This window comes from Hypomesus transpacificus, chromosome 4, assembly GCF_021917145.1.
Source record: "Hypomesus transpacificus isolate Combined female chromosome 4, fHypTra1, whole genome shotgun sequence".
NCBI classification, from domain to species: Eukaryota; Metazoa; Chordata; class Actinopteri; order Osmeriformes; family Osmeridae; genus Hypomesus; species Hypomesus transpacificus.
Window position 1 is genome coordinate 4,494,779 of NC_061063.1, and position 26,033 is coordinate 4,520,811.

At 44.5% G+C, this 26,033-nt stretch overlaps 2 protein-coding genes across 8 annotated transcripts in view; both read left to right on the forward strand.

Annotated features, from left to right (window-relative positions):
• thsd7aa (thrombospondin, type I, domain containing 7Aa) overlaps positions 1-26,033 on the forward strand; it is a 92,752-nt gene that overhangs the window by 10,859 nt on the left and 55,860 nt on the right. The window lies entirely within an intron of this gene.
• On the forward strand, positions 365-5,873 carry LOC124466861. Its single transcript, XM_047018788.1, has 8 exons — positions 365-425; positions 1,370-1,475; positions 1,607-1,677; positions 1,758-3,792; positions 3,939-4,136; positions 4,753-4,812; positions 5,341-5,442; positions 5,658-5,873. Exons 1-4 carry the CDS (start codon positions 366-368, stop codon positions 3,789-3,791), a joined length of 2,271 nt encoding a protein of 756 aa, XP_046874744.1. The 5' UTR covers position 365; the 3' UTR covers position 3,792; positions 3,939-4,136; positions 4,753-4,812; positions 5,341-5,442; positions 5,658-5,873.

Sequence of the window (26,033 nt, forward strand, 5' to 3'; positions counted from 1 at the left end):
AAAGAGATGCCATGCCAGGCTGAGGATGTGGACGCATGCGGATCCTTTTCAGGCAACACACTAGAGGTAAGTTTCATCTTTTAAGGCATATTTATTGTCTAAAATAAAGTCATGAGAATGATATTCAGAAGTATTCAGACACACAAGTACGATGTAACCTTTATATGTAAGGTGCAGGAATTTGGAGGATTGAGTTTTGAAATTACATGTACAAAGGAATGAAAGTACATTAAGAAGTGCGCAGACACACAGGTCCTGTGTAATACTCAACATGTAAGGTGCAGGAATAAGGAGGACTGAGTACTGTACATGAGAAACAAACTCTCATTCAGTGATTGTTCTTTACATCTCAGATCTCCAAAGAGATGCCATGCCAGGCTGAGGATGTGGACGCATGCGGATCCTTTTCAGGCAACACACTAGAGGTAAGTTTCATCTTTTAAGGCATATTTATTGTCTAAAATAAAGTCATGAGAATGATATTCAGAAGTATTCAGACACACAAGTACGATGTAACCTTTATATGTAAGGTGCAGGAATTTGGAGGATTGAGTTTTGAAATTACATGTACAAAGGAATGAAAGTACATTAAGAAGTGCGCAGACACACAGGTCCTGTGTAATACTCAACATGTAAGGTGCAGGAATAAGGAGGACTGAGTACTGTACATGAGAAACAAACTCTCATTCAGTGATTGTTCTTTACATCTCAGATCTCCAAAGAGATGCCATGCCAGGCTGAGGATGTGGACGCATGCGGATCCTTTTCAGGCAACACACTAGAGGTAAGTTTCATCTTTTAAGGCATAATTATTGTCTAAAATAAAGTCATGAGAATGATATTCAGCAGTTAACATTAACTTTATTTAAATATGAATTCATAAGAATTGCATTCAGCTGTGTATAGATTCACAGGTTTTGTGTAATTTCAAATTTAAGTTAATACATTATGAAGACTATAAATCCACTTCAGCCTTGTGTTAAGATGTACACTACCAGTCAAAAGTTTAGATCCACCTTCTCAGTTTAATGAGGAAGAGAAGTTGGGTCCAAACTTTTCCTCAGTGAGTGTATGTTTTTGTTCTGTTTTAGTTTGTTTGTTTGTTAAGTTTTTTTTTTTTTTCTTTTTTTATTACAGGTGTTTAATTTACTTAAATTAATATAGATTTAAGGTTTTAAGTTAATTTCTAAACAATTTCATTCACAACAGGGATAATAACACATACAAATCATGTCACTTTTATCCTTAATTCATGTTAAAATAGGAAAATAGTACAAACGATTAATTGGTTTTGATATTCTACACTACACAAGTGTTCGTTAGGATCAAATTTCTGTCTTACGATTACACTCCTTTTTTTTGTAAACAGGACTGTGATCATGATGTCATCCCTGTCGAAATGTCAAGTTTAGAAAAATGTGTTACATGTGGAGGACCTTTTTCTCCTCTGAAATGGAGTGGTGTGAGATGTAAAGGTACAAAGGTCCAAAAAACTATTCCATGTGTAGCTGTGCTATATGTTCAAAATTAGTCATTTGCTGCTGCACTGACTTTAAGTACTTAGCATGCTGCCTTTCTTTATAAATTCTTAATTTTCTCTGTCTAGTTTGCAATCAGTCCTGGCACAAAAAGTGTTATATTAAACACAATGTGGACGTCACTGAACTTCTGCAAGTGGTAAGCTTTTTAGTAGAATTATTCTCGGTGAAATGCTTTCCAAGTATACAAAATATAAATGTTTTTTTAATCATTATCAGGTCTGTACAGAACAAAGTTCAAGTGAGGTGGCATCATCAGAAGAGGAGTATGTTCCTGATTCCATAGATGATTCAAACAGCTCGTGGGATGACAGATCAGAGCCTTTAGAAATCAGTCACAAACAAGTACAGAATTGTGAGGTCTCCACCAGCAAGTCTGCTTCCAAAAAGAAAAGACACCACCAAGGAAGTTTTGTACAGGAAGACAGAGAGTCAATTTCTAAAGATGCAGAATCAGTACCTGAAGATATGATCAGCACAACTCAGCTTGAAGTATCAAGAGTTACTGCCAAAGTAGGAAACGCTGATGCCGAAGGCATTATGGTTGATGATGGTGCTGATGCTACAGCGGAAAATGTCTCAAATACATCAGCCTTGCTCAGAAATAGAACTTACTGCTACATTTGTGGAAAGATACAGACAAAGTTTACACGTCACTTAAAAACTCATGAGAAAACACATGCAGATGTTGCTCAAGTTTTAAGTCTTCCCAAGAGGTCCAAAAAACGTATGAAAATGCTTTTAAAGCTTCGCAACAAGGGAAACCACAGTCATAACTCAGAGGTCTTGGTGAGTGGAGTTGGATCACTAAAACTAAGACGCACATCAAAGAAAAAGTACAATGCAAAAGACTACATTCACTGCATCTACTGCCAGGCATTATATCTCCGGCGAGATCTGTGGCGACATGTTCGACAATGTTCTTCAAAACCAGTAGAAGCTACTTCAGAGACTGGAAGAAATAAAGTTTTGTCTTTGGCCTCTATGAATGAGTCATCACTGTGTCAGCAGATATCACCAGGTGTTTGGAACATATTAGCTGTTATGAAAGATGATGAGACAACTTCTACTGTGCGAAGTGACTTCTCCATTCTTCAGCTGGCCCAATCATTCTTCAACAAATATGGACAGGATCCCACCAAACATCAGTACATTCGCCAGCAACTCAGAGAGACTGGAAGACTTCTGCTTACGCTTCGCAAGGAATTCTCAATACATACTCTTGAGGATGCTGTGAGACCTGCAAATTTTGATGTGGTCATCAAAGCGGTCAAGAAAGTATCTGGGTATGATGAAGAAAAGCACTGCTTCCGTACTCCATCCCTTGCTCTAAAGTTAGGTCACTCACTACAGAAAGTCAGTGATATTTTACATTGCAGAGCACTCATGGCAGAAGACAGTACGCTGATAAAGTCAACCCAGAGTTTCAAAACTCTCTATTCTACAAAGTGGTCTGAACTCATCTCTCACACCGCTTTAACTACGCTGAACGAGCGGAAGTTTAACAAGCCTTCCACTCTTCCTTTCACAGAAGATGTTCAACGTCTTCACAGACATCTTGAGAAGACTACAGAACAAGCATTGAAAGACTTGGAACACCATAGTTCATCAAAATCATACAGTGAACTGTGTAAAGCCACCATGGCAAACGTAATACTTTTTAACAGGAGAAGAGGGGGAGAAATTTCAAAGATGCCGATGAATGGCTTTTTGGAGAGAGACACAAGTCCCTTGCATAAGGACGTCGCATTTGGACTGACAGAATTTGAACTTCACCTTTGTCAACACTTTAGTCGTGTTGAATTAAGGGGTAAAAGAGGCCGGAAAGTTGCAGTGTTACTTTCACCAGACATGGTGAATGCCATAACACGCCTAGTAGAAAAAAGAAAAGACTGTGGTGTTCTGGACGAAAACCTGTTCCTTTTTGCCAGACCTCATTGTCTGACCCCCTACAGAGGACAGGACTGTTTGAGGCTTTATGCCAGTGAATGTGGGGCCGAAAACCCTGAGCTCCTCAGGTCAACACAATTACGCAAACATGTTGCAACTTTGTCTCAGATCTTGAACCTCAAGAATCACGAATTGGACCAAGTTGCTAACTTCCTTGGCCACGATATTCGCGTTCATCGTGAATATTACAGACTTCCTGAGGCTACTACCCAGCTGGCCAAAATATCCAAACTGCTCCTTGCCATGGAGAAAGGGTCTCTCAGAAACCTTCAAGGCAAAACACTTGACGAGATAGAAATTTAAGGTACGGCTATTTAAAGTGGTTTACATAAAAGATTTGACCTGTTTCTAGCAAATGTATGGTAGCAAAATGGAACACACATTGTGAGTGGACAATTTATAACACTTTAACCTCATAATTCATTAAGGCAATATAATTTATTTTATTAGACAACCTACAGTTGAGTGAGGTCGATGCTGAGAGTGAGGTCGATGCTGAGAGTGAGGTCGATGCTGAGAGTGAGGTCGATGCTGAGAGTGAGGTCGATGCTGAGCGTGAGGTCGATGCTGAGCGTGAGGTCGATGCTGAGCGTGAGGTCGATGCTGAGAGTGAGGTTGATGAAGGAAATCTCACATATCCACAGACTGGTAAGGACAGTGTTATATATATATATATATATATATATATATGATATATATATATATATGATATATACAGTATATATATTTTTTTTTCTTCTGAAATCTGTTTTATTTATGGTGATGATGTTTTATTTATTGTCACCAAATGGTTAGACTTTTAACTGTGTAACTACATGTTATGTTGTATTCCTAACCAATTTTAATTTTACTGTCAAGTCAGTAACTAACATTTCTTACAGTTTTCTAGTATTTCAGACATATATTAAGGGGTTTATTAATTTGTATCTGAAATACTAGAACATGTTAAGGGCCTGAATGACTTGTCCGAGATAGCAATTGAGTGCTCATGCAAACAGACATCCACAGTTGGTTTGCGTTCTACTCGTGGGCCTCTATGAAGTCACATACAAAGATGGCAAAGGGTGCCGTATGCCAATTAGATTTTTCAACGTTTCCTGGTTTATTCTGTGAAAGTCTGCTTTTGTCCAAACTTAACTGCATGTGCCAAATGACACATGCAGTGACATGACATGGCAAAGGTAACTTAAGTTAACCAAACTTTCTCTGTAATACTCATCTTTATTTCTATGTATGTAATGAAGTATATTATATTTTATTACAGGTTGTGCAGAACTGTTGATGGTCGGGCAACCTGTCGAGGAACCTGCGCCATTATCACAAGGTTAACTCTTATCCTCAGTCTACATGTCACCTTCTTTGATTGCTTTTAGGCTATGAAATAATGCATTGTGGATTCAGACCTTCTTCACTCGTTTCAATGTTGTTGTCACGGCAACAGTTTAGGTAAATGGGAGGCATGTAAGCTAAATTTCAAGTGATGTGAATGTAGATTACAGAAGTAGTAGCTTTAACCGATGACCAGGAAATTATTTTCAATCTAACAATGAACTTTTTGAATACATTACAGTGCAACAAGGAACATATAGGCCTGGCTGCTGCTTTTCAGTACGCACGACAGCAACGACAGTGCCTTCAAAATAAAAGCACTTCTAATCATATCATTCATAATGACAAATCAACTTGGAAGCAAATAATGTTCCAGCCTAAGCGCTTTACAGTGAATGTATTTGTTATTTATTATTCATCCATCAGTTGCTTGAGCATCTTGGACTTCACCGTATTTAAGGACCCTACCCTACAACAAATAAATGCTCATCCATTGTTATTTGTCTTTATTTCTTCATTTCAGCACAAAGTCAACACACAGATGCTAAGGGGGAAGAACCCAACAGAAGACTAAAAAAGAAGGACAAAGGGCCCAGCAGAAAAAAGAACACGAAGAAACATTCTGGTAAATGCGAAAACACATACTCAGTCACTAAACACCAAGTTACTTAAGTATAACTGAAGAATGATAAAAATAAATTATCCATACCACCCAAAGGCAATATGATGACCATTCTCTTCTTTCTGCGCGATACTGTTTATACTACTACTACTATTCCTTATTTAAAACATGTTTAAAGTGGAGTTGGTTTTCATTGATTTATTTGTCTTTTTTTCTAGTATCTCTGGAAAGTGCCAGGAGAGCAAAAAAGCATCTTTGGTCTCCCATGGAGGTTGCCGCAGTCATGAGACATTTTGGCCAACACATCAAAAAAGGGAAACTGGCCACTATGATTGAATGCCAGCAATGCAAGAAGGCTGAAAATCTTGCTCTGGCTGGTCGCTCTATCCAAAACATAAGAGATTTTGTAAGGAATCGGGGCGTAACTTTGAAAAGAAAAGAAAATCCTGGATAGATACAACACCCTGCAGCAGAGCTGGAACATATCCAACATCACATCCTACATCACACCCAACATCACATCCAACATCCCATCCATGACATCTAACACCATACAGCTACAGTACATCACATCCAACATCACATCTAACACCATACAGCTACAGTACTTCACATCCAACATCACATCTAACACCATACAGCTACAGTACTTCACATCCAACATCACATCTAACACCATACAGCTACAGTGCATCACATCCAACATCACATCTAACACCATACAGCTACAGTGCATCACATCCAACATCACATCTAACACCACATCCAACACCAGGCCTGTTGTAACTGGAACACTGTTAGACATGCATTGGTCTAGTAGACATGCATAATTTCATTTTGACATTTATAAATGTTTTCCTTTCTGTTCACAAATACATTTCTGTTGCTCTGATATGTGGTCAAGGCGCTGTAAAATCCAGTCTACTTCTTTCTGTTTAGTCATATTCCATTTATCCATGTTTGGCCTTTTTAATACACATAAACTTCACGTTTGTGTATGTGTATGGCTATGGTCCTGATAAAAAAGTTGGTCCTGGCAATTACTGTTTGTGTCATGGGCGGAGCTAAGTACCTCATTATCTTGTGTCCTCTTAATACAGCATTCCGTCAGGTTCTTGTATCTTGAGTTCTGATGTGTGTATCTAACTTTTGAAGTGAGATTTGTGCTGTATGGCTCAAATAAAAATTTTGAAGATTCACTACATCTTTCTAGCATAAGTGGAAAGAGGTGTCCGTTTAGTGTTGCAAAAAACTGGTTTGAAAAAATTGTCCCTCTAATACATATGGACCTGTATAGGTGGGTGTGTGTGTGGGTGTGGGTGTGTGTGTGGGTGTGGGTGTGTGTGTGGCCACGAGGAGCTCGAGATAACCTCCGGTTACTCTGAAGTGGAGTATGTACACTCAAAGAAAACACATGGACATTCACAAAAGATTAAACCCATTTTGTTGTTGGGAATTACACTCAGTCATCAGATTGCATTGTTCGGAAGAGCTGCAAGCAGGCCCATCAAGCCGTAATCGAGGAGGGTGCAATGATTTCTGTTTTCCCCAGGATTCATCAAGTGCCAAATTGCAGCCATTACGGTGGTGGTGGGAGGGTGGTGGGCTTTGAGGAGAAGCAGAGTCCAGCTGTTCGTTTCAGCTTGGCATTCAACTCCAGGTGGAAACACAAGGGGCACCCACTCATCCCCCCCCCCCACACACACACACACATACACACCCCAACAACACACACATGCTTGCACATATGAACACACACACACACTGGCACTTGCACACCAAACTCAACTCTTTGTCTTTCTCTTTCTCGGCTTCTTTCAAAGCTGATCACATACTGTAGACCTTCTGTTTTCACGGTGTAGCCGTCTGTTCCTCTGGCATCACTGTAAGCTTGCTTACATATTCTCCTTCTTCTCTTGAAAAGCCACAAAGAATTTCTAATCAGGTACCTTTGAATATTCACACCAGTTGACAATAGGAGAGTGACAGTGCGATTTGTTTCGCGGCCACCTCCCCATCCACCCATTCACTCCTCTCCTTTTTACACACATATACACACACACGCGTGCATTTATTCTCGTCCCAGTGTGTGTGTGTGTGTGTGTGTGCAGCACGCCTCATTACTCTTAGTGAAGGGGCTGATAGTGTGGGATGTGTGGAGCTGTCAACAGCCCACCTACAGGCCCTGGACACGGGGAGTCTGGGTAATTACACGGGAGTGGCGTTTGTTCGATCCTGCCGCTACTCCGGCCCGGGGCCAACGCCTCGCCTCACTAGCCCCTCTCCCTGCTGATGAGATGGCGGTCCGAGCCACTGTACGCCGCGCCATCGCACATTCCCCCAGTGATACACACAGTATATGACTGCCCCAAGCAAAGGCTGCAGGGTCATTACGGCAAGACAACATTTCAAGACGAGAAAAATGAAGATGAAGGATGTGAATGAACAAACACACTGCATGGGCCAGTAGCCCATACTACAGGGTGACTCCTCTGTGCAACTTGCCCCTCAAGTAAACCAACAGTAACATTCCACTGTCCACGGGGTTCAGTGGGTGACCAGTAACCAGATGACAGTGATTACCAGTGTCCCCCCTCAGGAAGTTACCTTGGGTAAATCTGCTGGACCGGGGTCAGCTCACGGTCGCTGTGGAGGATTATCGGGCCCACGGAAACGTGAAGGGGGATTGCACTAATCACTCTAAGTGCTTGCTCCCGACGCCTTGCAGAAGAGTCTCCGCTCCTGCTGGAGCAGTCCGTCCCTGCCAGCGAGGAGGATCTCCGAGCTGAGCCCTTTACACAGGGCTTTAGTCCTGCTTATCTTTCACCCCTCCAATCCCCAAAACACACCTGCACGCTTGCAAACAAGCACATGTACACCCTAAACACACACACTGTGAGCTGGCGCAGATACTATAGGTGGGAAGGAGTGTCATTACTAGACGGGAGAGTGCTGTGAAGTGCCCTGTATTTGAAAAAAGCAAAGACACACACACACACACACAGTTCTGGTAGCTGGTCAGAGGTGATATAAATAGAGGAGCTGACACCAACAATGTTAACCTCTGGCAGTCAAGACTATGCAGCAGGACAAGCAAGGGGAGAGAGAGGAAGACAAAGAGAGGAAATACACTGAGGGGAACAACAACAACGATAATCTTGTTTTGGTTTGCCTTTGAAGACTATCGAGATTACATTTTAATTATGTTAGGTAAAAAACGGAACTGATTATGTTTGTATGAAAATGCTTGCGCACAGACACACACACACACACACACACCACTTTCAATAAGCAACGCTTTTAAACCACAGCTTATTACTCCATTATTCATAGCTGCTCAGTGAGAAGCATGAGCTCCTGGAGAACAGAGAAGACAGCAGTCAAGCTCAGCTTAAAAAGGCCCTGAGGAAGTCACTAGAGTCAAAACGTGCCCAACATCATGAAGTGAGCTTTCTGTTTCGGGGTCAAATGAGACACACTTCATCTTCAATAAATTATATCACTGTGTCCCAGCATGTGGGTGAAGACACACTGTCATGGCTTGCCTTCAGAGCCAAGGGTACAACCCAGGTGGGTTTAACCCAGGTGACAAGTGCAGGCATAAATATCCACTGACAGCGGACTATAGTGTATCGTCGGGGCGAAACCACTTCCTCTCATCTCCGCTTCTCTTAATACTCACATCCAATCATGGGAGGACGATTTAGCTAATTGAAATTGGGGGCTCTGTCCGGAACGAGTGTTGCAGCCCGGCTGAGAAGAGAGGGTAGGAGATCGATGGATAGTAAGAGGATGAGATTGATGCTGCTGTTCATGGTGGAGCGTCTTCTCTACTCCACCTCTTCTTTGGTGGAAGTAAACTCCTGTCATCGCTAAGCACTCCATCCAATCAGCTCATCAATTACACTGCATCTGGTGTCTATAGTCATCCTATCACTGTCGTCCTATCACTGTCCTGAAACTAGGTCACATTTATCAGACACAGTAATTGGCCGGCCTGGTTAGCCCAACTCGAAGTCTTCTGACTTCAGAGGCAAGACTTCTTTGATCCTGTTGACGCAGTACATCAGTAATGAGGGGATATATTGTGTCTTGGATGTCCCCCTTTCAAATCAAGCGTCTGTAGAACACTGTGAAAAAATGCCTTGTCCCACAACCATCTCAAAATACACAAACCAATCGTTTAAAATAGCTCCATCCACCAATGAAGACGTAGCTTCAAAGGACAGCTCATCAGGTGTCACAGTAAGAACCAATCCAGGGTGATTTATAGTGCAAGGGACAGCACAGCAGAGCATAGGACTCTTAGCTTCCTGCTGCTGCAGAAGAAGGCTTTGTCCAATCACCATCCAGATCACTGTCAAACCACTCATTGTCTGTGTGTGTGTAGGTGTGTAGGTGTGTTGGTGTGTAGGTGTGTAGGTGTGTAGGTGTGTAGGTGTGTAGGTGTGTAGGTGTGTAGGTGTGCCACTGTACATGTTAGTGAGCTATTTGGCCTACACATGCTGTGACCTGGATTCTAAAACAGTGTGTGTTTTTTTGTGTGTGTGTCCTTGACAGCTGTAGGTGGGACAGTACGTTCTGTTAGCTGAGATCCACTTCTTGGCTTCACTAGGCATGTTTTGTGTGGTGGTCGCAGATGGGATTTGCAGGTGAGCCAGACGATCAGCTTCCTGTGAACATCCCAGCCAACAGCTAGCTTTGTGCCTCTGGCATGAACCTCTGAAACACCTACTGGAAAGCAGAGACCGAAATCAAATTGTGACGCTGATGGATGACAACTATTGCATTCTTGCCATTACACTGTGTGCTGGCTTGCTTGCAGCGCCATCACTATGCAGAGAGAAAAACGCTGTGAAGTGTTTTCAAGAGGAGATTTGATTATGGAGGCAGAGAGAAAGGCAGCCAGCCTCAGTCAGCCAGCCAGTCAGTCATGCATTCGGCTAATCAGCCAGTCAGCCAATCAGACGGCGAGTCATTTAGCCAACTAGCCAGCCAGTTGTTAAGTGGGTAAGTCCTTTAGCCAGTGATGATGGTGAAGAGAGGAATGAGCAATCGCACCAGTCTTCTTCTACGGCATGGGAACCTCACACCTCTACGAGGAAACTAGTCACTCACACACATCCTTATCACAGGCAGACACACACATACACTTAGACATACAAACACCCCCCCCCCCCCACACACAGGCATGCACACAAGCAATACCATATGGCACCATCCACCACTTTTCTTTCACATACTGTACATATTCTGTACACTTAAAATACTCTTTTCTTTAGGTACCAGAGGAACCCATGGTGTGTTAGTACCCATTGTGACTGTGGTCTAAAGTGGGCCGCGCCCTAGAAACGGCTGCCCTACTCAGAGCTAGGAGGGGGAAGGGATTGAAGAAAATAAAGACCCATTCAGCTGGTCACTGTCATTTCATCTCAGCCACTGTGCTCATCGTTCCCCTGTGCCTTTCCTGCCCAAGCAAAATGAGACATATCCCTCAAAATATGGACTGAGGGGGATTTAAACACAAAGACAAACTTTGGGGAAAAGGGAGATATTTCCACTGTGAGGTTTCTTCATTGGCAGGGTCTACAGAGCCCATTTAAGTGAGTTACCAGAGCAGGTCGATTCATCATGGTTACGGCAGCCAATGGAGCGTACCTCCCCCCGCCCCCCCGAGGACCACTCCCCCAAATCATCCTCTTTCCCTCGCTCCCTTCCCACAATGCACCATTACCCACAAGCCACCAGCCGCCCCCGACACCTCTGGCTCATCAGGTCTGTGTGCTGTGCGATGCACTGCCTGATCGTTCACTCCAGTTGGAGGGATGTTCTTTCCATGGCGCGCACTATGCTACAGACTCTGGTGTGTACGTTTCGCTAACTACATTAACTAACTACATAACTACAGTTATCCTTGTAGGGCCTCGCACATTCACACAAACGCCCACAGAAGCAAACACATGCACACAAGCCCACGAAGTAGGGAGGAAGCTCACACTGGGCATTGCTCCAGAGCGAGGGCTGCACAGGAAGAGAAAGCAAAGGATGGAGAGAGGACAAGGGAGAGAGAGGACAAGGGAGCGAAAAAGAGAGGGTGAGAGGGAGAGGCAGAGAGAGAGAGAGGCAGAGAGAGAGAGAGGGAGAGAGAGGGAGAGAGAGGGGGAGAGAGAGAGAGAGAGAGAGAGAGAGAGAGAGAGAGAGAGAGAGAGAGAGAGCGTTTGTATTAATCTAATCCAATGGCATGGCTTACACTAAATCCGGGTCATTACTGATATAGGGATGTAGGATGGATTATAGATTAGAGTTTATTCAAAAACTTTATTTAAAATATCATAAGAGGATTTGAAGGTTGTGCTTTCTACATGAAATGCATCTTATTTTGTAATGCTTAAAGCTATGGTTCCTTTCTCATACAGCTTTGATGCGATTTGAATCGAATCAGTCTTTCAAGACTAACTCAGCATTATTTCTTTACCCCTTTTTAAGTCCTCAGTCTTGAAGGGATTGGAGGGGGGAAAGTTGCTCTGGTGATGACGTGTCACAGAAAACAGGAGCGGAAACTAACCAGCCCATAGCCCCTGCCTTCCGGAGGTGGAGTTTGGCTAGATGGTTCTGATGAGAACAGAGGATTCCAGTCCACACCATGTCTTCAGTGTGTCAGTCGGTTCCTTTCATCATGATGAAAGCATGTGGGAAAGCGGTTGCCGATGACGACGACGCACCCTGCTAAGACAGCATCACGAAAAAGGCCCGGATGCCTGTTGGGGTTGTCAACACATCACCACCACCTCCTCCACCTCCTCCACCCAAACACAGGCATGCCCTGAGCATGCACAGAATCCCTGCCCCCTGTCTCTCAGCGCTACGTCACAGATAACCTCGGTAAAATTATACTGCCTGGTTCATCATTTACTGCTGCTGTCTTAAATGAAATGTCACCAGGCACGCTAGAGTGCTCCTGCAGTCAGATAGCTGTCATTTGTGTACTACTTGAAGGGCTAATGGCAGGACAACATGACAGCTGGAATTGGTAAGTGAGTGTGTTTCTCTCCCTGCGCTGGTATTAAACAAAAGGGCAACAGTGTGCATCAGTCTGTCTCATTACCTCTGCCACCAGCCCCCACCTTGAGCCTCTGCCTCCAGCCTCGACCCCCTTCCCCAGCCCCAGCCCTAGGCCACAGCCTCTATAGATGCGGTCCACCTTGGACTCACAAACCCCCTCGAGCTGTCAGCAGTATCCATGGCAACGGAATTGACTGTATTAAAAGATACTACTGCTGTGATCTTCATCAAAACAGCCAGTATGGTAGAACTTATCAGATGAGTTTCAGGGGTGCTTTCAAAGCAAACGGTTGGTCTTAAAATTCCCCTTTCGTATCTGTGCAGAAATACACAAATACACACAGAGCTCCACCGACATCTGCAGGCCCCACACCCCCCACCCCCCACCCCGACTTCTAGACACACACACACCTACACACCTACACACCAACACACCAACACATACACACCTGCTGGTGTTGTAAATTATTTAAAGTTTGGCAGGTGTGGGACCAAGGACAAGATGACCAGATAGAAAGAGAAAACGGCTCCATCAACACTGTAATCTACCATGATGACAGCTGTCACTGTAACGGCTGTACTTTTCCATCACGGCTGTGGACCAAACGTATTCACTTGTGTGTGATATGTATGTGGGAGTTTATCCTCACTGATGGTGTTTATCATGAAGCCACCTGGATTTTCTTTTTATGCTTTGGGTTGCTTCTGATCCCTTGATTTCCAGCTGTACGTTCTATATGCAACATTTGTCCGTTGATTTGGATAAAAGCGACTGCTTAATGAATAGCATGAGAAATGGACATGTTTGGTTCTACTTCTAAGGCTTGGCAACTCAATAGCATATAAGGGAAATGATCTGTTACAATATGTAATATACCTCAGGTTGTTTGTGCACATGCTCAGTCCGCAAGCCTCGGCTTGACTGAGGTCCTCGCGATGTTCACATGTTTCTGTCCATGTCCATCCGTCTGTTCCTCTCCATTTGTTATGCGAGACAAAGGTCAGGCGAAGCGGCTTAGAGTGCTGTTGCGTGGCTCGATGTGTGTACAGTATTAACCTGCAGGTATTATCACTCCGGGGTCACTGGGCACTAGGCCTCACCTGTCATTGCAGCCATGTGGACACATGGACGCAGATTATCTCTACTGGCAGCTTTGCTCACACCACTGGGGGGGGGGGGGGTCTAAAAGGTAGAAACAGGGCAGATTAGAAAGGTCTGGCTTTGCTGTCTGCTTTGTTTCTGAGGATATCTGCGTTGAGGGAAAAGGGAAAGGGGAGAGAAAGAGAGACAATGACTGAAAGATTGTAGTTAAGTAGAGGAAGGATGAGAGAAGAGAGACTGATAGGCTGCATGTGAGATGCAGGCAGGCTGAAGAGGAAACCCTTAGTACACGCCCATAGGCCCAATAGATTTATGAGGTGGACGGGTAATATTCAGTGGAGTAATGCAAGCACACACACACAAAAAAAATCTATTTGTGTGTTTCTGTGTGTGTGTTTCTCTTTGTGTGTGTGTGTGTGCGTGCACAGCCCGGGCTGTCAGTCTGTGTATGAGTGATGAAGTCTGAGCGTGTCTCATTACAGTAAGACATAATATAACACTGAGCTGTTCCTCTCTTCTCCTCCCCTCCTCTTCACTACTCTCCTTTTCTCCCCTCCTCTCGTCTCCTTAGCCCCTGGCACTTATAAAAACAAGTGGTAACTGTTTCTCATTCCATTCCAGCTATACCTACAGGGGAATACATGCCAACCAAGCGTCTCAATACACTGTTACATTTCCTCAGAGGGAAAGATGCATTCTATATACATACTTATACACCCATTCATGTTTTCACATAGGAAAACATTTATAGAATATCCTCTCAGATGAAACAGACAGTCACATTCTTACACAGTATAATTACGATGAATGAGTACCAAACGGCACAGCTGTAATTAGCTTGCTGCATTGTGCCATGAACACAGACAGGAGCTCTTATGCCTCAGTTCCCTCCGAGATACTCTGGTCTGTCTCATTAGCTAACATCGAGCGTCAGCGCATGTGGCCTGCTGGAGAGAGCAGCGGTGTGGGTCTCTCCTCTCCCCGGTACTCCTCTCTTCTCCTTTCCTTTCTTCTTTCCTATCTTCCCCTCCACTCCTCTCCTCTCCACTTTTCTCCTTTCCTTTCCTCTTCCCTACCCTCCTCTCCACTTTTCTCCTTTCCTCTCCTCTCCTCTTCCCTACCCTCCTCTCTTCTCCCATCTTTTCCTCTTGTCCTCTTTCCCCTCCTTAGCTCTCCTCTAGAATATTCGGGCTTCGAACAGTTAGGCAGGACTTGCCCTTTAAACACAAGCCCTGCTGATGCTGGCAGGATGGGGAGGGGTGAAAGGGGGAGGGGAAAAGGATGAGGACGATGGGGAGAAGGAGGAGAGGATTGGGGTGGTTGTTTGATCTCTCACCTGCTGGGTCCTCTTTAAACGGGTCTTTCTGCTGATGGGCATGATCTGTAACCCGACCTGGCCAGGGTACATCAGAGGGGTGTGTGTGTGTGTGTGGAGGGGCAGTGTTTCTCACAATCCTTCTTGCTGTGCTAAGCACGTTCCCCATTCCACCCCCATGACCCCTATGCACCCCTGTCTCCTTCACAGGAAAGAAATCAAATAGTCCCAGATCCCCCCCCCCTCACCCCCCACTTTAATTTTGGGCTCTGATTTCCTCTCAAGATGGCATCCCACTGGGCTGCTGCACCAGGAGCATGGGAGCCAGTACTTTGGCTTCCTGTCATTGTGTACAGAGGGCTGGCCTGGTACACCCAGCCTCTTGTGACCCCATTTCCTTTGTCCTACTGTACTTTAGTTAGACTGACTTTAATAACCTGTTTTACTGTGATATCATCTGTTTGTCAGCAACAACCAGTAGCAGTGTTGGACCTCACGCTAGACCAGATTATTCTCAATCTGGAAGGTCAATCTGGAAGGTCAGACCAAGGTCAGATCCAGCATGCCAGATTTCAAAATACTTCACATAAGTACCACTGGATTTGAATGCAGTTACAAGAATCTGGATAACCTAGAAAAAACCTAACCTGCTCTGAGTAATAATTTAGGTATTCTCAGCACTTTCATCCTTACTGTGTATGGCAACCAGACAAAGCTTTATAAATCTCCATTTGAACACAGTCCAACTGTGTGTGTCCAGCCGTGATGACAAGCTTTAGTCTAAAAACAGGTGCCTCTTAAATATACCCCACCCCTGACCTCACCCAGCCTTAAGCGGAGGCCACCCAGAACAATACAACATCCATATTTAGGGACAAAAGTCTTTCTTCTAATTCAATTGAATTTCCAAGAAAAGCAGATTGTGTATGTGTGTATGTGTGTGTGCTGGTGTGTGTGTGTGTGATGCCCTTCCTTTGTTTTGTGTTTCTGACGTCCAGTGTAACAATCCTGTGGTGTTGCCTCTGAGGTCATAACGTCCACAGTGCCAGACGCTCCACAATAAGTGACGGGTGACATCACCATCCAGGGACTTATAAACCCCATAACGACTCCCTGTGGAGTTCAAGAGATTTCGTCATTTTATTGTAAAGGGGATCATCTTATTATGTTCTTTGTGGCTACAAGTAGAACATACATTTTCACCTGTGCCAGTAATATCAGTAATATGATATCTTTTGCTATACTGTCTAAAAATACGTATATATATATATCATTGTGCTAACAAGCAGTATAGCAATAAATGTGAGGCAATTGCTACATTTATTTGATTGGCCTAGAGCTATGTGATGAGCTGGAGTTATGTGACAAGTAGCCTACATGGTTCTGATGATGTGGGCTAGTCTATCTAAGACTGTTAGATAGAGTACAATTCAATCAAGTATATGGTGTACATTGCACCGCCCAAAGATACAATAAATATTCCATTAAAGGTCTCCCATAAACAATTACTCTACAGGGAATGTGCTTTGGTACGCTACGAAAGAGCTATGAAGTATTCACATGCTTTACTAAGATGACAACAGTTTGTAGTGGGTGAACAGTAATTGAATCAAATGAGAAAAACAAATCAAAATCACAACCACAATAAAATGAAAGTGCTGAGTTCTTCTGCAGACAGCGAAAGGTGGGTTTCTGCAGGACACTCCTACAGCTCTGTCCCCTCATTCACCTCGCCAGGAGAGTTCCGGAGAAAGGACCCTGCTGGACTCATTCATCTCCTGCCTGAAGAAGGGTGACAGCACCCCCCGCCCACCCCACCCTTTGCATCAATGTGACTCCTATTCACCCTCCTCCAACTCCAAACTGTGCTCTCAGGAGCACTTCAGGCCTTGTGGATAATTCCAAACTAGCGAGACAATTACATTTTCTCTTTGAAAATTAGTAACTGATTAGTTTTAGAATGTGTGTGTATCCCCATCTGAATGCGGGGTCCAGGCTAAAGGTTGTCACCAGAACCATGCAGCCTCACCCTCATTAGCTAATTAGACATTGTTCCTCACAAGAATAGAGGACGCTTGTTTCTGATTTACAAACCCCCGGATTTGTATAGGATTCAAGCGGCTTACTTGTCTGCCAAGAATTGACCTTGTGTAGGCTACCTCTACTCAAGATAAAGGAGGCAATTTAAAATATTTTTCTTCAGTGTTGAAACATGTGTCTGTAGGTTTGTTGCATGTCCATGTGAATCCCATTCAAAGTGTTCTAGCTAGAAACAGGGCACAGAGCAATGAATACAACCCTAATAATCCCTCTTGTGGAAGTGCTGAATGTAAATGTAACTTCTGTTCCTCACGGAGATTTAGTTGTGGATGTTGAGGAGTTTGAGCTGGAATTACGTAGCTAAACTGCTAAAGTTTTAATTGGCTGATCTCACACTGAGTCAATATAAAGCACGTTATTCATTTCCCCATTGATGTTAACATAATTATCTCCTTTCAATCATAGTTTTTTCTCTTTTAATGAACGACACCACTGCAAGCACATTATTATTTCACAAACGCAACGAGAGGGCGAGGATACAGACAAAACAGAGCTCTTGCTGTGCAACACGATTAGATTAGCGGGGTGCTGATATGATTTTAGTTGCCCGTGTCCTAAATATTTTGTTCTTATTGTAGCCAGTTGGTGTCTACGAGCGACACAGGTGAGTGTTCTCCTGTGTTCGAGAATGCGCGCAAATACATATTGGCCTATAGCCAGGCCTAACAATGCTTGTCGCTTGTGCTTTAATGTTTGTCGTTGTAAAAAGCTTATTCCCTTAGGCCTAATGGCCGAAAAACGCCATAGAAATTGAGATTAACTCCAGTCCGAAATCATTCAAATCCTGTAGAGGTCCATCTGGAGTATGGCTACCCATTACCCATTAGGACAGGCCAGATGAATATCACTGGAGGGCACGGCAGCCATTGGCGTTTCTAGCCCTATTTTGGGGCCCCCCTTGTTTTGCTGGGTCACAGGAAAAATAATAGGTTTTATCTACGGGTTTAGCCCCCCCAAAAGTGGGAACCTCGATTCGCCCCTGACGGCAGCTATTCTTCAGTTGGGCCGTCAGTAAAATAATTAAGCTTAAAATATGTTATCATCGACAGCACTGCGCTAGCTGCCATTAAGAGACTATTGTGTTCCAGGAGTCGCATTTGTGAAAGCATTTGTGTTTATGATCAGTGACCTATGCACCTTTTGTTCTTTTTTGTAAATCGTTTTGGATTACGTAAAGCGTCGACTAAATGACTAAATGTAAAAGTAAATGTAAAGGATTTGTTATTTCAAATTGATGACATCAGTCATGGACAGTAAAAACATTTAAGTTAGGTAAAAATGGAAATATGTAGGCCTATAGTAATTAGCCCACGTGTTTTGTCAACTGGTATTTTATTCCTCGGACTTAAAGCTAACGCCCAAGGGCGCACTGCTGATTTATTGATCTGTGTAAGACTTTCAGTCAGGAGGCTTTGGTAAAGCATAATCGCTGCATTGTGAGACACCGCTGTGCGTATAAAGACTAATACATCCATATGTTTACCTCAAGTGATAAACACCTCCATTCCAACAGCTGAAGGGTGATATCAGGAACGACTGAATCAGACAATAACCAGGAAAGAAAAACCAGAGCTGTCACAGAGATCCTTTTACTGCTGTTAGGCCTAGCACCACTTTGTGCGTGTGTGTGTTGTTCTACAGCCTCCATGTCGTCAGTACTTACTGTAACAGGCTGGACTGCAGATTCTCTTGCACGTCTGCAGTCCCCGCAGCCCGCTTACTCCTGAAGTCTCATTAAGAAATGCATAACTGTGCACATTAATAATACAGCCACTATGCTAATGTAGGCCTACTGTATGAATATACATAGTTCCTCCATTTGAAGATCCCAGCATGCCCCGGTGCAGGGGAGGGGTTTCACGAATATTAGAAAGAGGAGTGTTGTGAAAGATGAAGCCCCTCAAGATTGAAGAGAAACCAGTTAATATATGGAATATGTTTAGATGATAATGGTGTCTTTTGTTCTGATGACATTGACTGGTTTGTGTCGAAGTGCTTTCACTTCCACATTGATACAACAGTTTTACTTAAATCTCATTAAGATTTTTGTTTCTGTTGCTATTAAATATTGTATTATTATTCTGGCTCCATTCTTTGGATCACAGTTGTGGATGAGGTCAGATGGTTATGAATCCTGTAGATTTTGGAAGGTTAAAGAGCTGAATCCTTATTGAAAAACAAAAAGCAACTAGCAACCTTATACATATAGACCAAAGTGTACTCTTTTGAAGTGGATTACATGCAAATTGCTTACAATTGTTTTTGAATCAGGGACTTTCATACTCTACTTTTGCTCTCGTCCAAAGTAAACTCGGGTCTGAGTGGTAAAACAGGGAGCCATCGACGGAGGATACAGGAGCTGTATAGAAAATGCTCCGCACACTTCTGGAATGAGCTAATTGCATTATGAAGAGCAGTGGTGTCATGGCCTAGATATGACTGTGCTTGTGCGGCATGCTAATCAACACCTTCCACCCCCTCCTCCCCTCCCCCCCCTCCCCCTTGCTCCCTCCTCACCCCCAGAAAGCCTTCCCCAGGTGATGCTGTACCCCATCTGGTCTGTTTACGGCAATTAACATGAAAGAAGGGAGGGGCTATGGAGGAAGGGGGTGGGACACAGTGAGCTATTCTACACCACTCCCCACGCACGCTACACATACCGTACTGCACCACAGGCAACACGCACACAAACACACACACAACCTGGCATCTATGCGTGCATTCAAATGTTTTTGAGTGTGCCTATGTATACTTTACACACACACGCACACACACACACACACACACACACACACACACACACACACTCTCACACACACACACACACACACACACACACACACACACACACACCCACACACACGCACACACACACACACACACACACACACACACACACACACACACACACACACACACACACACACACACACAGCATGTAGAGAAAGGCCCACGTGTACACAGGCACACACTAATGTACACAAGCACACTGGCACTATGAAACAAACACATACAAGCTTAGGCTCACCCACAGGGGAGGATAAGTGTTTGAAACACACATACATTTTTTACTTGTCTTCTTGTTTTACTGATTGACTAAACATAGGCTATAAATCCCTAGCTTGGAGATGTGTGCTCAAGAATGTGTCCTTATCTATTGTTTTTGTATCTGTTTTGAACCCCCCCTTCTTGTTTATAACACACCCTGTCCTATATTCATGTACACAGACGATGCTACAACTGCAGCATGCACAGCAGACTCTGGTGATAATTGGGCTAGCTAGCTGTGGGTCCCAGCTCATGCAACAGACTGAGACAACAGTCTGCTGTTGTCTCTTCTGTTCTGGTAGTTGTTGTTTACAGACAGAACATTGAAACTGCACATGCTGAATTATGAATGTGCAATAAGCGTGGTCATTGGGTCATTGTGCTCAAAACTCCCCCCCACACACACAGAAACACATTCCCCATCCCCCCCATCCACACATCCCCGGTTTTCCATGCCACAGAAGCATGGCCCACAGGCACGCTGGCAGATGCAGACAGGAGCCGACAGCTCCTCCTAAAGATGGTGACACATGGTGCACGGCGACGGTTTTCATACCCTCAAACAACAGCTCCATTGAGAGGGTGGCTGGTGAAGCGCTTGTTTTGTTTGTCTGTGGTGACGTTGTGGTGTTTGTCTGTGGTGGTGTTGTGGTGTTTGTCTGTGGTGGTGTGGTGGTGTTTGTCTGTGGTGGTGTTGTGATTTTTGTCTGTGGTGGTGGTGTTGGGGTGTTTGTCAGTGGTGGTGTTGTGATTTTTGTCAGTGGTGGTGTTGTGGTTTTTCTCCGCTGTGTCTAGAGGAGTTGAGCTCACGCTAGACATGTGTCCTCCAGCTCACTTGCACATTATTGATGTAAATACATTTGGAGCGACTCCCCCCCTCCCCCGCCCCCACCCCCCACCACAGGACTGTACAGTCATGGGTGAGGGGGTGGTTAGCGATCAGCTTAAATCAATAGCCAATATCATTGTGGCTGACACACGTGCATGCAAATTGCACGCAAACACACAGCTCCCTTATCCAACACCACACTGATTGCTCAGCGTAAAGTACAGTAGTTAAGTGATTCTCAGACACTGTAAATGGTGAGTTTAAATATCATCGTCACATTCCATTTCATTTGTGTTTCCCAGCCCGGCAAGAACATAGCCTGGCTTGTGTTTTGAATAATTCATTAGTTACAGTATGCTGCCAGTCATTGACTGGAACATGAGATGATTATTCAGGACCAGGGGCCTGCTCTCCCATGAGAGGGGAAGGCAGTGATGAGGTTTCATTCCAGTTATTGTATACCTCAAGGTGCCCTCAAGGTGTCCGTATCTATAGACTGGAGAAAGCAATATGAGATTCCATCATTGACGTGCAGCCGTCTTGTCATAAGCCACAAGCGTTCTACGAACCTATGCGCGTCCTTCAATGTAGTGCTGACTCAATGCGTCTGTGTAAGTGGTGTTTCTGTGTGTGTTTCTGTGTGTGTCTGTTTCTGTGTTTGTTTCTGTGTGTTCGTGTGGGAAGGACACGTACAAGGCCTGAGATCAAACCAGTGCAGTCAGAAGTGTTTCGGCCGGAGGGAAGGTCTGTTTAAACATATGGCTTTATGCTTGCAAGCAGGAGTGGTGTGAGCCACTTCAACAAGTCCTGGTTGAAAAGGACACGGTGGCCATCTGCACCTCCTGAATACAGAGGCAAGGCTGTCGAGTATGAACAGCTAAACTGCAGCCACTCCCAGCATCAGGGTGATGGGATTGATTTCTCTCTGTGTTTCTCTGTGCTCACTGACACATTGGCCCTGATACAACACATACTCCGCCGCTGCAGGGCAGTCTGCTCTCTCCCTGACCCCCTCTCCTCTTCATTCGCCCTTTCTCTTTGTCTTTATTGGTGTCTCTCTATCTCTCTTTCCTCATCGCCTCTCTCTAATTTGGTATATAGCTCTCTGTCTGTCTGTCTGTCTGTCTGTCTGTCTGTCTGTCTGTCTGTCTGTCTGTCTGTCTGTCTGTCTGTCTGTCTGTCTGTCTGTCTGTCTGTCTGTCTGTCTGTCTGTCTCTCTCTCTCTCTCTCTCTCTCTCTCTCTCTCTCTCTCTCTCTCTCTCTCTCTCTCTCTCTCTCTCTCACACACACATGCACTCATGACCACACACACAGACACACACACACACACACACACAAACACACACACACGACACCCACAGCCTGTGACAGACTGAGAGGGACTTCCATGTACCACTTCCTTTTGCTCTGTTTACCTAGCGGCTGAGGCTCCTCTCAATCACTTTATTCACACCCTGAGGGAGAGCTCCTCTTGAGCATGGACATGTGTTTTTTCCCCTGCACCGCTCGTTAAGGGACTGACTGAGGGCTTGTCAAGCATAAACAAAGACATGTTCAGACTGTACCGTAGAGTCTTTTCAAGTTCAGTTGAACACTCCCAATACTGCATCATCAGTAGTTTAAACACTCAAGACATCTTCCTGCTCTTTTGGGAATGGACCAGGGCTCTGTTCCTGTATGTTCATCAGTAGCAATCATCAGTTTGGATGTTTGAAAATCTCCTTCTGAGATAATGAGGGTAAATCCATCCATCGCCTGGCACATCACAAGGGAGGGGAGGAGGAGAGGACTTAAGACGAGAGGACACAAGGAGAGAGAGGAGAGAAAGAAAGGGAAGAGGAGGAGGAGAGTGGCCGGAAGAGAGGAAATAATGCGTGTTTTGCGGGGCATCGGTGATGACGTGACTCCCTCAGGGGAACCCCTCACATCACCCCCCCCCCCCCCCGCTGTGCTTGCTGCGCCGGGCAGACCTCGCCGTGACCTTGCAGGCGCAGCGGCGGGTAAATGAGGGACTCGTCCTGAATATTCAGTGATCTCACGGCGAGTTGTCTGCAGAGTCGGCGGCGCTGGATTATGGCATGCGCTTAGACTGTGACCTTGTGCATTCGTCCCACTGCGCAGGACACAATCAGCACAGTCCTGATGGTCAGATCAGTCAAACGCGGGAATGATTGTTGTTTTGATGACAAATATTGTATTTCTCATCCTCCCGTTTCGTGGAGGATTAGTTTGATGTTGAGATGTGTTTCAAACATGGTTTCATGGCACGAGACGAGATCACACTTTCCAATCTGGGTCTCTCTGTCGGCCCACATGATGAGGTTTATCCTGCAAGGTCTCGATCAACATGATTTCATAATGAAACAGGCTATAATGTGCTCATCTCATCCTTTTCCGACAGGCACACGCAGTATATCGGTCGCTTCGTTGTAAATCTCATTCAGAGCCGTCATGGAGGGCCTGTGGTGTCCTGATTTCCCAGATTGTTGCCACTGCCTGTCCTGTTGCCCCAGTTGTGGGCTTAATCTTGTAACGCAGTCCTCCAGAGGAGATGAACTCTTACAGGATGCTGATTTGATTAGAATTCGAGGGCTTGCCCAGTTCTGCCAGCTCAAGCACCATCAGAACAACCTGGTATCTTCAAAGTGTTAGGAGGTGATTTATCTGTGTTTTTCACAACACCAGTGTAGACATAACTTTACGTAAGTTATGAAACAAATCTACAGGGTCAAATAGGCAAAAATGACTTCCTGAACTTTGAACTATAGAACTGATGAGACTAGAACTTTCTGTCATGACTGGAGCCTATAAGAACTTTTCCCATTCATGCTGTAATCTGTATCTTCTTCCAATCCTAGTTGAAGTGAAATTGAGTTAGGGTAATCGCTTGGAATCTGGGTGCAACTAAGACAATAAATGACATGGAAAGGGATTTCCTTAACAATACTGGCCTGTAAAACCAATCCCATCCAATCCTCTTTTGTCACTCCTGTTGATCCTGTATCTTATTTCAGTAAGCTGTACGGAGCTCTCCGCCAATCACCACTCACCCCAGTGTCCACAATGATGAGGAGAGTATTTACGTCCCTTTAAGGTGATCATGACAGTATCATGTTACAGGGGGTAGGAGAGGGCTGAAGGATATGTAGCCTGATTGTCAGCATCCTCATCCGAGGCTGCGTCATATTGGATGCAGCGCTCCTCCTGACTGAACCGTGCCATGCAATAAACTACTGTTCTGTATGCTCCTAGTCTTTTCCTGTTCAAGTCTCATCTCATTTAATCAAACCTTAAAAGATTAAGTGTCAAAGGACCTGCCCTCACACAGTTTCGTAAGGCAGAAGAAAAAAAAAAAGGCTTTAAGATGAGGTAAAGATGGTCATGGCTGGGTGAGAGATTACCCTTTCTGGTTTACGCCATAGCCTCTCCACCATGCTCTGTGCCCAAGCAGATGCCTACAGACAGGGCCAGGTTTTGGCCTGCATCTTCCTTTCAAACCCTCTTCCAGAGACGCTGGTCATCATAACCCAAGCCTCTTCTTGTTCACTTCATTTCAATCTGTCCAAGTCTTGTATTCATTGAATCTAACGATGCTGGCCTCTTCTGTGGGTTAGGGTGGGAGCTTCACTGTATGGCTGAGACCTGCAGATCAATGCAGGAGTGGTTTTCAGAAGAAGGTCTTGGGTCTGTGATGTCCAAAAGTCCAGCTCTGAGGACTGTGTCTGGTGCCTGTGTGTTCTCCTGGAGGTCAGCTCTGGGTCCTTAACATAATACTTTGAAGGTCTGATTGGAATCTAAGTCTGAAGCGATGTGGTTTTTCACTCAGTCTCTCCACTGCCAACACAGATTTGGGGATGTCACCAAACACCAACACAGGTTGGACTGGTGACTGTCGTAGGCAAGCACATGCCTGTGCTGTAATCCCATACATCTTTAGTGTCCTGCTTGCCTGGGAACTGATTTCACAAGGAGCTGGATTACTGATGAGCTTGTTCGAAGGAAAGGCTTCTGTTCTTTAAGGAGAAACAATCCATGTTCTATATATAGAGACACAATGATCTGTGTCCTATTTAATGCTTTGACTTTCATTTACTCACAATATATTTTATGCTGGTGAAGTAATCAGTAATTTATTGTCTCTTTGTGTCTTGATGAACGTATAGTTTAGACTACTTCAATTGGTCCAATAAAGTAACTAAGTATCAAACAAAGTACAATAATAGCAGGTTCATATTTTTACATGTTGGCATAATTTTTCTCCTCACCTATCCGATGTCAAACGCTGCCATGACAACAAGCAAAAAAAGAAGGCATTGAAAAAATAGAACACCTCCCACCATCCCAAGAGCGGTGCAGTTATTCTAGTCCTGGAGTTAGCGGGGCTGGTCATGTTTCTACATGGTCAACCCACACATGCCATTCCCTGTCTGTTCATCTAGCTGGGTCTGTCCAAGTCTGAGTTGGTGCTGATGTGGAACGAGCTGAGACAGAATAATGTTCAAGCTCCCATTTTCAAACCCCCATCATTCTGCTACCGTTAGACTCCCTTTCCTTTGTCTGTGTCAGAACACCCCTCCCCTCCTCCTTACCCGAACATCCACATCCCCACCCCCCACCCCTCTTCTGTTCTGTCCCCTCCTAGTGACACTAAGGCTGCACTCCCTCCCCTGTTGTCCATTCCTGTTCCTAAAACCCCTTCTCACCTCCACATGGATCCAACCTCAACTCTCCTAGTTCCCTGCTAGTTCAATGTCTGCTGATACTTGAGAGTCCATTGTTATGGACTGCAGCCCAACCGGTGTAATGATAATAATGTTTACATTGCTAACAATGCGACCCATTCTTACTGAGGGGGGTAGTGATGATCATTACTAGGTGTTAATAATGATACAGGTTGCAACAGTCTCGCTCCCGCTTTCAGGAACAGATTTTATCTGCTGTCACTGTTTCTGGGTGACAGAACTAACTGTCAGAACATCCTTTCCTTTCTTTATGTGTGAGAGAAGCCCTCCCCCCCCCATGTAGAGGAAGGCCCACACATGCCAGACAATGACCTGGGTCAATCTCTAATGTTCTAGTTAAGCCATCTCTCGCTAACAAGAAATCATCTGCAGACGTACACACATGGTGACGGTTTT

Bases quoted from the DNA above. Each gene is read 5' to 3' on its own strand.
- LOC124466861 (XM_047018788.1), top strand. From the start codon at position 366: ATGCCATGCCAGGCTGAGGATGTGGACGCATGCGGATCCTTTTCAGGC. The intron at 1,476-1,606 runs GTACAAAGGTCC...TTCTCTGTCTAG, and splicing joins GAGTGGTGTGAGATGTAAAG to TTTGCAATCAGTCCTGGCAC. The intron at 1,678-1,757 runs GTAAGCTTTTTA...AATCATTATCAG, and splicing joins TCACTGAACTTCTGCAAGTG to GTCTGTACAGAACAAAGTTC.